General features: G+C 36.4%; 1 protein-coding gene across 5 annotated transcripts in view; it reads right to left on the bottom strand.

Moving 5' to 3' along the window:
* The window catches only part of SAP130 (Sin3A associated protein 130), a 51,549-nt gene that overhangs the window by 19,958 nt on the left and 18,674 nt on the right, over positions 1-12,917 (bottom strand). For all 5 annotated transcript variants that reach the window (XM_056793698.1, XM_056793699.1, XM_007493977.2 and 2 more), the window contains 6 exons: positions 12,567-12,678; positions 11,310-11,434; positions 8,237-8,361; positions 5,728-5,875; positions 5,469-5,559; positions 5,094-5,198 (listed from right to left, as the gene is read on the bottom strand). In XM_056793698.1, coding sequence (XP_056649676.1) covers positions 5,094-5,198; positions 5,469-5,559; positions 5,728-5,875; positions 8,237-8,361; positions 11,310-11,434; positions 12,567-12,678 — 706 coding nt within the window. The remainder of the gene's footprint in view (positions 1-5,093; positions 5,199-5,468; positions 5,560-5,727; positions 5,876-8,236; positions 8,362-11,309; positions 11,435-12,566; positions 12,679-12,917) is intronic.

Here is a 12,917-nt window from a genome sequence, read left to right as displayed (position 1 = left end):
TTCTGGAAAACAAGCTCAGAGGAGCTGAGATTCATAGTTTAAAGAGCTTTCTGTTTGAAGGCAGAAAGGGTAGAGATCTCCTGACAAAGTCCTGGGCCATTCTAAGACTGCGGTGGAAGAGAATGAGGGTGTAGAGTAGGAAGGAAGGGGCAATGGAAGCAGCAGTGACCAATGAAAGCAAAACTTGGATTGGGACACTCAAGGGCTCTAGTACTCTGGTCTGTGAAGCCAGAGAGCACCCTGAAAGTCCAGTATTTGAAACATCAGGAACCAGAAGGGCCTAAATCCAGTAGGCAAAGATCCACATAAGAATAGAGATAACTCCATTTAGATTATGGTTAAATGTTCTGACCATCATCCACCTAATAGAAATATAGCAGAGTCTGGTTGTAGCAAAAAAGCCCCAATTCAAGTAAAGATGGAGAGTTGATTAAACCAAAGATATCAACCAGTATCCAAAGTTATTGTAAATCAAGGGGCATCTAGATGGCTCAGGGGATTGAAAGCCAAGCCTATAAGGGCTGGATTCTAATATAGCGTCAGACACCTCCTAGCTCTGTATTACCCTGCACTTAACTCCCATTTGTCTAGCCCTTACCATTCTTCTGCCTTATTATTATTGAGTCTAAAATGGAAGAGTTAAAAAAAAAGAGAAAATTTATTGTAAATCTAGAAATCCCCCAAACCACTATAAAGCACAGACTAAGTGAAAAATAATTTCCTACAACAATTACATGAATACCAAGAAAAATTTAAGAATTTAAATGAAATAAAAGCTCTGGAGGAAACTACTCAAGGAGAATAAATATTTCTAGATAAAATGGTAAGCTTAAGTTAAGAGATTCCCTGAAAACCAAAACAGAGAGAAAAAACATTAGATCAAAAACAAAAGATTAAAAAAAAACACAAGACTCCCTGAAAATCATGAACAAAAAAAAATTAAATAATAAAGTCAGAACATCATATTTCAATTAATCATGAATGAAAACTGCCCAGACCTATTAAAACCAGGAGAGAAAGAACAAACAGAACGTTAGAAAGAATTCATTGGCCATTTTCTGAGAGAAATCAAGCTCCAGGAATATCAAAACCAAAAGTTTCCACATCAAAGGAAAAACAGTGCAACTTTCAGAAAGAAGGAATTCAAATACCAAGCTACCACAGTAAGAATCACTGAAGACCTGACAGCTTCTGTTATAAAAGAGAGGAGACCTGGAAAAACAGTACTTAAGAAGCAGAGCATTGAGGCTTATAATTGAGAATAATTTTTCTTACAAATAATGATTCTACAGAATCTACAGAAGAGGAGACATTTAATAGAATAGAGGACTTTCAAGAATTTCTGATGAAAAGATCAGAGCTTAGTAGGAACACTGAAATAAAAACCCAAGAATTCAGAGATATCAAGAAAGGCAAATTGGTTTGAGCAAGAGGATGGAGTTGGATTGATTTCTTGAAAGGGGGGAGGAAAAACAAGTATCCCTTCAAAACTTAAATGTATTCAAAGAGTATTAAGGAGCTGAATAAGAAAAAAACGGGGGGCAGAGGGTGGGGGCAGGAACTGGTTCTATTCTGAAGATTTGAAGAGGGAGTAGAGAAAAAAGAATAAAAGGAATTCAGAAGAGTAGTTTCCATAAATAGGATGCAATGAAGATCATGGATATAAACTTGGAGGAAGCAACAGAAAGAGAAAGCTCTTTTGAAATGGACAAAAAATAGTACACACACATCAAACAACAATGAAACAAAATGGAATAGGTGGTGCAATCAAGAGAGAATGTTTGCAAGTAAAACAAATCTCCTGGTTCTGAAGGAGAGTTTAAAAGGGGAAAAAAGAAAAGAAACAAACAACTAGATTTTAAAGGCGTGTCTGTCAACTGTGGAATGGTTCAAAAGTAGCAAAGTGAATGTAAAATTATTGCAAAAATAATGAAATGGCAAGAGTACTGTAAAGAAACCTGACTAGTAGGAACTAATGTGAATGAAGTGAGCAGAACAAGAACAATTTATTTAAGATCAACACAATGTAAACAAAAACAACTGTGAAATACCAACTGTGAACTTTAGATTACTCTACCCTACTTAGTCTAACAAAATCAGGAATGTCTACACCCATACTTAAGGATTAAGTATTTAGGAGGATGGTCTATGACAGACATGTGCTAGCAAATGACAAATGAGAAACAGCTGACAAACCCCTGTATAATATCTGTATATGGTAGCTTTGTCATTTGCTAGCACACATATTCACAATTTTATATGCAATCCATTTTGTGTTCTGCTGAGAATATGGAAATATTCCCGCTCTCTCTGGTGATTATGTTCAAAACAAAAGAAAAACCCTAACAGGTCTTTAAAAAAAAGCAAGATGAAAGGTAAATTAAATCTAATAACAGATATCTTATTTGCAAATGGGTCAAAAGATCAGGAAATCAGAAGATAATATTAAGTAGCTGATTTCTTTCTTTAAAGTGCTATTTGGTGTCTACTAATATAAATCTTCAGAGTATTTGGAATTTAATGAAATCTTAAAGGTCAGAAATGCAAAAAGTCAGTATTATAGAAATATTAGATATGTAAATGAAAGCCAGTAAGTAGTAGCTGTGATCTAGTCTAGACTGTGATACTTGTATGACCGTATCAGACTATTAGTGCTGTTATTTCTCCAATAATTTCTTGGGGAGATAATTTAAATTTAGAGGAGGCAAATGGCAAACTAGAAACTGAAAACACTAAAATAAACTGCCCTTATAAAAGAGTTTCATGGTGTGTGTACAGAGTAATCGAGCATACCTACACCTCTAATATAAAGTGACTGGAAATTTAGAATTGGTTTTAATTTGAAGCATCTTGATGCAAGCAAAGCTATGCTAACTATAAACTTCACCATGCAGTAAAAGGATGGTGATTAATTTTCTAATGAGCTGAAATGACTGATTGCAAGTATTAGGCATAACTATGTATTTATTAGAAGCAAAAGATAACAGAATAATAATTTAATTTATCCAAAGTACCACTTAACATAATATTTTATAACTAAGTGGGCCAAGGCCCAAAGATGGTGGAGGGAGCCTTCTCAGTGTTAGGTTGATAATACTAGTACCTGAGGAGGCAGTAGAAGTAGTACTATCTCAGGTTTAAGGTTTCTTATAAGTGGACCAGGGCCAGTGAAAAGGCTACATCCTCAGCACTTGTTAGGAGCAAGGGTGATTCCTTTTCTGTAAGGCAAGAATACCTTCTTCACCCACCCCCATCCTAAAAAGAACCAAGAGAGAGAAGGTGACTCACTCGGAGAAGAGAGAAAGTAAGTATTTTTTAGGGCACATCAAGGAGAGCTATATCCTAGGATGTATATCTATATTGTTTACTACTTCAGGTAATAAAAATTTCCGACAATGAACTCACTTTAATGGGACTACTGCCTAATTTAATTCCCCTTCCCCATTCCTGATCTTTCTTGACCTCTCCATAGCATCACTTTGGAAGAGCCATCTCCTTGGGTATTCTTTTCTATCTACACAATGCCACAAGAATATTCATTCCTGATTTTCCTCATATTTGCCTAATCATTCCATCTTTCTGTCTCTGTCTCTCACTTCTTTAGCAGTCAAGTTTTATATCAGTGGGTGTCCATATCCCTTATCTCTTTTCACTCTTAATAGTATCTCATTAGATGATCTCATCAGCTCCCATAGGTTCATTTATCTTCTATATGGATATATGGCCCAGATATGGCAGATAGTCCCTTAGGTAAATTTGACTCCCCTATAGGCAGACCAGGGTTCCAGCTTCCAGCAGGTAGTGGCAGAGGCAGTAATGCTGGTACAGCCTCTCACTAGGCTTCATGTACCTCTAGAGAAGTGGGAAGGGTCCACTTAGGTCAAGTGAGAAATGGCTGTACCTAGCTCTAGTATCTGCTAAGCTACTATTAAATCATTTCCAACTCCCTCTTGGACATCTTACTGTTGGAGGTCCTGTAGATATATCAAACTCACTTCAAAAGAGAAAATTATTATCTTCCCCTCAAAACCCTTCTAGCTCTGAACTTCCCTACTGCTATTAAGGGCAGCACCATCTTCTTAGTTCCCTAGCCCTGCTACAATGGTATCATAATCAACAACTCTCCCACATCCCACATAACCAATTTGTTTTCAAATCTTATTGTTCCTAACCTTCACAAACATCTCACCCATATATCACCTTCTCTATACTCAGACAAGTCCCTAGCTTAGATTCTCATTATCTTTCACCTAACTGCTAATCTGATTGGTCTATAGACCATATGTGTTAAATGAATTACAGCTATTCTTCTCTGATAGGCAGGGAAAATTTATAAGCAAGTACACCACAGTACTAAAAAGTAAGCTCAAGTTTTAAGGGATAATATAATATTCTAATTTTTAAGATATATCTACTATTTTAAGCCAATACTTTCTGAGGAAAGGAAGACCACTACTTTTTTAACTACTAGGTGATTCTAATCTTTATCCCCAACAAGGTACTTTTTATCTACAAATTTTTAGATCAAATTTTCCCCACCTTTTATAGGTGGATAAATTAAACCATGAATGAGTAATGAGTTTATGTGGCCAAAAGATTGGCACTGCTCAAATAAGAATCTGGATTACTCATGGCTCAAAAAAGTCCATTATTGCAATATTCTAAAATTTTTAAGACTAGCAACTATAACTTCAGTATTAGCCACATAATTCATTACAGTATCTGATTCTTTAGTATACAAGATTAACTACAACTGTTCAAATCCTTTGATGTTGGTTTCCCTTTTTCCCTCCTACTTGATCATTTCAGATTTAATTAGCACCTTATTAACATCTTTGAAAAGTGTGCTGAAGGAGATAGGTGAAGGTAATGGGGAAGAAAATTAAGACTGATGGCTATATCAAAGTTTCTGGATTAGTCAAGTTTTAATTATCCTCCAACATGTTATCCACTGTAACTGTCAAAAAGTACAAAAATAAATCAGGACTATCTGTTAAAATTGACAAAGACTGACCAAGAAAAGAGTTCCTCTGCCAGACTATCCTAAAAGAATCCCTTTACATTTCCCCTTTCCCCCTCTTTGAGACACTTACCAACAGGGATATTTGAGGTGGTCACTGCAGTAGCATGAGACGAATGAGAGGGCATGGTCATAGTGACAATTGTACTTGTGGGTGCTTGTGTGTGTGACACAGTTCCTGAAAAGGAAAAAGAAATCTTAAATAACTATTTCTAATATCCCCATATTTTCAAATTAGAGAGACATAGAATAAAGACTCAAATAGAATTAAAATACTCACCTCACCCCAAAAGTAGTTAGGTCTACTAAAGAATGTAAACCTACTCCACCTTCCTAGTTTTTTGTTTTTGAAATAAAAAAAAATTCATTTCCAAATTTCTCCCTTCCTTCCCTTTCCTACTATTTTTAAAGCAAGAGTGGGGCTACCACTACAGAATATTGACATTACCGGCTGTAGTTGCTGAGGGAATGGTATTAGTAGCCAAAATGGGTGCCACGGTTGCTGCTGCCACTGGTGTACCGCTACTGAAGATAGTCTTCTATAGAAGAGTAAACAAAACAACAACATAGAATTGTGCTAATCAGGACTATTTTTTATTCTGTTCTAATTTAAAACCAAATAGACTCTAGGAATGGGCAGATCATGGCCAAGCACTTTGGAGCCAATAAGCAAGATGATAGATAGAGGTTCACCTTAAAAATTTTACCTGAGCCATGGTATGGAGCTGCTGTTTTGGTGTGCCGATAGCTGGATGTGATGGTAGTGTGATTCTGGTTGTGGCATCCCGTGACTGTGCAGGACGCTGAATACTAATTGCTGCAGAAGGTGGGTGCTGGATAGACAAGGTTGGCCGACTAAAAGCACATAAGACATTATTTATAGACTACTCAAAGACATGATTCATGGGCATATCTCTTTAATGTGAGAGATTTCAGACCTTTTTATTTCTTCATTTAGGCTGTATTAGAGTAAGAGTTGTATTTTTCTTGATTTCTAAAGAATATATTTTAAATCATGTCAGGTCTTTGACCTGGTAACTGAAATGAACATCCAACTAAATTGTACTCTTCAAACTCACTGAAGTGTCATTAAAAAAAAAATTATCCCAAAGAATCATGAATCATCTAAACTAAATTTTAGTCATCATTAACAGTGCATTTCCCAGATTCCTACTCCCCAGGATTGTTTTGAGAATAATACAAATGCCATTTCCAAACCTTAAAGTGCAGTGTAAATGCTAGCTATGATTATTTGTAAAAAGAGAAATAATTACTTCATTAGCTTGATGGGGATTAAGTATTTTAATACTTCTGATTTACAACCATTTATATATTATAGCATTCAACTGCAATGCTACAAATGAAAAGATTCTTTGCAATAATATTTATTTAATAATTTCATTCTTTATACTTACATTGTATGCAGGGCATTACCATTCTCCTATCCCCTTAAAAAAAGGGCTATAAAGACAGGTTCATTCATCAGTCTATGAGGTCTTTAAATTGGGTTGTTCTTACACAACAGGTTGGAATAATTTATGCTAGTTATGGAAATAAGGAGCTAAATGTTTTATTTCTCATGGTCTCTGATGAAAAATTAAATGGAGAACCCCCCCCTCCAATTACTAGTTTAAATGAAGTTTAGGAATTATTGGTAGATTTTGAATTCTATGTGCTATAACTATAACTACCTATAACTCCAGTTGACTGTCTTTCAATGTCTGTATATTAGCAGTACAGACTATATATATTTCAGTGGTGAAAGGGAATTCTGTTTTCTGTCTATTCTGAGTTTACACTTGTGAAAAGGGAATCCTTTATTCTCTTTGCCTAGTTGGAGTTGACATTTTGGTTAACATTAATTTAAGTACCCTTACTTAGTACCTCACTAGACTGAAGACAGGATTAACTCTCCTTTGTCTACCTTTTAAACCGAATCAACAAAAGATTGAAAACCCTACTTAGTGCTAGATGAGAAGCCAGCAAGATACTTGGAGGATACCTTTTTAAAAACTCAGTCAGAAACTTGTGAATTCTTTTAAGAGTTCACACCCTCAGAAACCATTAATCAGGAAACTGAGAATCTTTTTTTGATGAGAAATTGACCTTCAGAAGGTAATAAGTCAATCCTACAGACACTGCCCCTTGGGTAGTGCTAGACAATTTGGAAACTGTGATGGCCCCTGTGAAGAAGGGAGGAGACAAAATATCACAATAAAAGCAAGCCCAAACTCCCTCAAAGCAGATGGTCTTTGAGAAGATAGTCCAAAGAGATTGTCTTCTAGTCTTTTAACTGGGGAGAGTCTTCGAGGGAGCTTTGCTGGAGACTGCGGCGTGGAATGCAGCTTCAACTTATGACTGACTCCTGGACTACTTCATTGCGTGAGTGAAAGGCTGACTACATTCCTAGTTTCCTAAGAGACTACCTTCCATCTTAGAGGAGGCTGCTTGGTTACTCACCACCAGCCTTCCTGATTGAGAGCTAATTAATCTCTGTCTGGATTAAACAAACCCAGGACAAAACATTTAGGTTGATAGGATAGATAATGTCTCTATCCCCCTAACATTTCTCTTCTTTATTATTTCCTCTCTATTTATAAATACTTGTAAATAAATTTCTGCCTTGAGATATAATAAATATTGGCGACCACTTAATTTCATAAAATTAGTGTCCCACCATTAATTTTTACCTTTACACAGTCAAGATCAATGGTTTTTTATTTTTGGGAAAATAACAGATAAATATGAAATATAGAGGCAATGAAATGACACTAGCAATTTGCTGACCTGCCCAGTCCTCTCTTTTCTAAATTCACACTTAAATTGTCCCACTTCTGAAGATAATTTGATCAAATGCTTTAAGTTTAGTCTTATAGTTTGTAATAACTCTTAAATTTATTTAACAGAAGATTTACAACAATAATGTGAAGCTCAACTCATTAAAAATTCTTTCCTAAAGATATATAGCCAAAAGTTTTGTGGATAAATTGGAAGTAGGATTAGATTTCATAAATCCCATCATCAGCCACTGGATCACACATCATCTCCAAAAGTCCAACTGTAGTCTAGGATTAAAGTTAGACTACCCAGTGATCTATTTTTCTTATGCTAATTCCTTTCATTATTTTTAACAAGACAAGCTCTCAAAGTAGCATAAAATACATTATTAGCATCTTTCGATTTTATTTCACTTTGGTTTTCATGTTCCCCACTCACCTAAGGGTTGAATCAGTAGCATGAGCTGCTGTTGTTGTAATGACTGGAGACTGAGCTCTGGTGGCTGAAACAGTTGCTACCACAGCAGGAGGGATGGTATTTGAGGTGGTCACTGGGGGACGAGACTGCAAATATGAGAAAAACATGGGTCATTTTAAAAATTAAAAGTAAAATGAGAACTTTATAATGCTGTAGTTATAGGGACAAGCTGAGAATTTTGATAGCTCAGAAAAAAGTATGTTTCTTGGCAAAGTTTGATGGGCGCAATTCAGAAATCATGAAGGAAATACTGATTTTCAGGATGGTTAATGGAAGGATCATCAAAAGCCAGCAAATTTCAGAGGCTCAACTTTGTTTGGACAGAGTTTTGTGCTCAAATTTCCAAATATAACCACAATCAAAATTTTCCTTTGCCACTCTTACAACTCAAGAGTTAGTCCCAAGATTAGTAATTTTCCTACTATTTTCTCCTCTACTGACATCCTATTGAGGAGTGTCATATTATGAGATTCTTTTCCAATAAATTCAAAGGATAGCTGGACAAAGCAAGCAGTTAGTCCTTAATGCAGGTTCCATTCTTCAAAAGGAAGAAAAAGGCCTAGGGTGGTCTACTACCTGCTGGACAGTTCCATGTGGATGTCCAGCCATAGTTTTAAATATTACATGTAAAAATGCACCTATCCTTTTTATACCCCATACTCAGGTATAGAATTTCTGATGTTTTGTTTCTGATCAGTCACCCAACCATGAATCCTTAAGAAATCATGCTTAATTTTTTGCCTCTCTCTGAAAGGTAACGTGGAAAAAGAGAGGGGGGAGATGGAAAAAAAGAGGGAGAGGGAGAAAGGCAGAGGGAAAGGGACAAAGGGAGATTGATTTAGAATCAGAGGGCTTGGCCTTTGATCCTAGTTCTGTAACTTAACAATATGAGTGAGCTGGGAGAAGTCCCTTAACTTCCCTAGCCTTTTTCCCTATCTATAAAATTAGGAGTTGGCCTGGATGGCTTCTAAGGTACCTTCTTGCTATAAAAATAAGGCCCTATGATTCTTGCCCACACAAATGATTCCCTGATAATGTTTCTTCAGTTTATACCTTTCTTTACATTCTCATTGCCACTGTACTAATGCAGGCCCTTATGCCTTCAGATGTTTATTTCCTCCTGATCTGCCTATCTCTAGTTTTTCCTTCTAACAATTTATTTTACAAAGTAACCAGATTAATCCTCCCTAAAACAAGATTTTAAAGGATTAACATTGGGGTAGCTAGGTGGCAGAGTGGACAGAGCACCAGGACTGGAAATAGGAGGACCTGAGTTCAAATGTGGCCTCAAATACTTTCTGGCTGTGTGACCCTGGGCCAGTAATTTAATCCCAATTGCCTAGCCCTCACTACTTTCCTGTCTTAGAATTGATACAAGACAGAACAAAAGGGTAAAAAAAAAATCTAATGCTTCTCAGAAGCTCAAAAAACTGAAATGACGCCTCACTGCCCATAAAATAAAATAAAATGAAAATTTATTAAGGGTCTCCTATAATCAATGGCCCAATTAACCCTATCAATTTCATCACTTACTACTGTCTTCTATGAATCTTTTCCTCCAGCTAACCTGGTTTACACCAGACTCCCATCTTATGCAGAGAACATGTTCTAAAGTCAACACACCAGGTGAAGTCAAAATTACTCAACAAAGTGTTGTTGAACACAAATTAAGTGCTGAGGTCCTGATACTGAGGGGATTAGAACAGCAAATGGTCATGGGAATTGAGTGAATTACACTAACTGTATCTGGTGACTCAATTTTGAAGTTAGTTTAATTCCTTTTCTATTCAATTGTGAGTCTAGTCCAATTTCTGTCTCATGAGGAAACTTTATTCTACTGTGGGAAATGGAGGAAAATTCTAATGGATTGTTTGAACCTAGCCCCTCATGGCAGGGAAGCTGGACTACCTCTACCTGCTGCTGAGAGATCCTTAACTAAGGACCCAAGTTATGCTGATCAGAAACCCAATTGGATCCAAAGACTGATACAAGCAATTTTCTTACACTTACACATTTCAAGAAAACCATACATCTAATCTGAAAACTGGCCCTGTACTGGTCAATCAGTTATTGTTTTCATGTTCCATTTATTTAATAGACACTTTGGGCGAATGGGACACTTCCTTTTCTGATTTTAGGGAATTATACTTGTTCATTCTCCCTGTCCCAATCTGGAAAGTTCCTAATCTTTCCCCAATTAGAAATCAGATTATATAATTTTGCATCCTAGTTAACTGTTTTCTTTTATTAATCAAGTTTTTAAAATTAAAATTTTATTAGATTGTTTTTTATTTTTAGTTTTAAACCCTTACTTTGTTTTAATAACAACTCTAAGATAGAATAGCAAGGACTAGGGAAATAGGTTTAAATGACTTGCCCAGGGTGTCTCACAGCTAGAGAGTGCTTGAGGTCAAATTTGAACCCAAAAGCTCCTGACTCCAAACCTGCACTCTCTCCACTGCACTAATTAACTATGCCTTTTTAATGCATAAAATCTGTCTTGCTCTATAGTGCCAAGGCTGAGGAAGGCCACTGATTTCTGCGTATATTACTTAAAAAGTTAGGTTCTGGAAGGTTGAACCTTTTTTTCCCTCAGTCATTTAATCTTTCATCACTACTCCTGGTCACTCTCTCCTTCCTTTAAACTTTTCTAAGACCTATGGAGCACTGGTGAACATTTTCAAGATCTTGGGCCCAAAGTGCAACTTCACGCTGCCTGTGAGCCTTCTGCATTATCCCAGATAGCGGAGGGAGGAAGTATTCACTCTGGGCACAAGTGGGGCCAGGGCATCCAGGCCATAACTTCACCAACATGGGTCTTTACTGTACTGATTTCATACTGTTATTTAACTGTTTGTTTTTATGTCTTCTTTCTACAACTAGAATGTAAATTCTTCAATCAAGACTACTTTTTATTCCTCTTCTTATTTCCTGGAGCTCCTTACACCTAGTAGTGCCCTGACCATAAAGGATAATTACTCAATACATGTTTATTGAAGAATTACCCCTCCCCTCCCCCCCCACCATCACCTGCCTGGATTGGCTGATGAATGATGTGCTGTACTGCTGGCTGAGCTGTAGCTGCATTTGGCAACTGTGAAGTTGGCCTCAGGACTGTGGTTACCTTAGAACTGGACATCACGGCGGCAGCAGCTGCACCTAAAATATGAAATTGCATCAATAATAAAATGATCTGCCATGATTCAGACAAGCAATGAAAAGCCTAATTTTATCCATTAGAAAAATAGCACCAGAAAGAAATTAATAGACTAAGTAACTTTTAGTTAACAGATAGCTAGGTACTGCAGTAAATATAGCACCTGGCCTACAGTCAGGAAGATCTGAGTTCAAATCTGGCCCCAGACACTTACTAGCTATGTGACTCTGAGCAAGTCACTTACCCCTTAATTTGCCACAGTTCCTCATGTGCCAAATGGGGACTCATAGAAAAAGGAAATAGCAAGTTACCCCAGGAAACCCCATGGACTGTCTGTGGGGTCACATAGTTGGACACGACTAAACAACAACAAACCCTTGGTACTTAATGGATAGAATTAGCTAGAGTAATAAAATGTTTCTACTTTTCAAAAGATAAGCATTTACCCAACTCTAACAGATAAATGTCAGATCTATGATTTCATATGTAGAAGGAAATCCCAGATTAGGAAATTCCCTATGCTAATGCAAGCCAACACATTTTCTACAATTTCTAGTCATAGTTGCCTAGTAACCTGGAGTACTAAGAGGTTCTGTTATTTGCTCAGTCACAGAAGTATGATTTGGACTCAAATCTTCCTGTCTAAGTCATGCTTCCTCTACTGTTATGGATGTTTTCAAATTTGGAAAAAAAAAAGAGTGTAGCTGACAAAAAAATTTTTACCTAACATATTTATGGACCATTATAAATAAAATAGGCTCACAGAAATGTCTAAAAAAAGAAATTAGGGTTTTTTGTTTGTTTCTATTCCATCATTTGTACTTTTTTGGTGATTAAGATGATGTTTTCAACTAAATTTATCTACTACAGAAATATATGTGGACTTAATAAAGGAGTGAAAATATACCAAATATATACAACAGCATTAAGTCATCCATTCACTTGAAACTTCAAGGTATATGCTTGGAATATGCAAACATATGCTGGGAATCTGGTATAATTTTGAATTTACATGCAAACTTACACAAATGTTGTGTCAAACATTATCCTTCAAATGAGTACATTGAGATACTTTGTGCAATGCTCTCTCTATGTACTCTATTAAAATCTGGGACAAAAGCTGGAATAATTTACCTCGAGGTAAATGAGAAGCTCCAATATGAAGAGGGGGCCCAGGAGCACTACTGCGAATTATGGACATCTGTACATTTGTGGTCATAATATGATGCAAATTGCTGGGGTGTCCCTGTAATAAAAAAAAAAGGAGTAATAAGGTACTTAATGTACTTGTTTAAAGCTTAGAAGCTGGCTGTAAATCTTTTGTTGAAGGATTGCTTTTAGAAAGTAAGCATGCAAAGGTCAAGTACTTTATACAATTAGAGGCATAAGAAGTGGTTTGGATGAATAACTTTTCTAATAACTCATCAATTGCTTCTGGCCTAGTTAATTAGTGAGATGCATATAGATACATATAAGATGTGAGAG

This window comes from Monodelphis domestica, chromosome 4, assembly GCF_027887165.1.
Source record: "Monodelphis domestica isolate mMonDom1 chromosome 4, mMonDom1.pri, whole genome shotgun sequence".
NCBI lineage: Eukaryota > Metazoa > Chordata > Mammalia > Didelphimorphia > Didelphidae > Monodelphis > Monodelphis domestica.
Note: the sequence above shows the minus strand (reverse complement) of the source record. Positions and strands in the feature narration are given on the sequence as shown.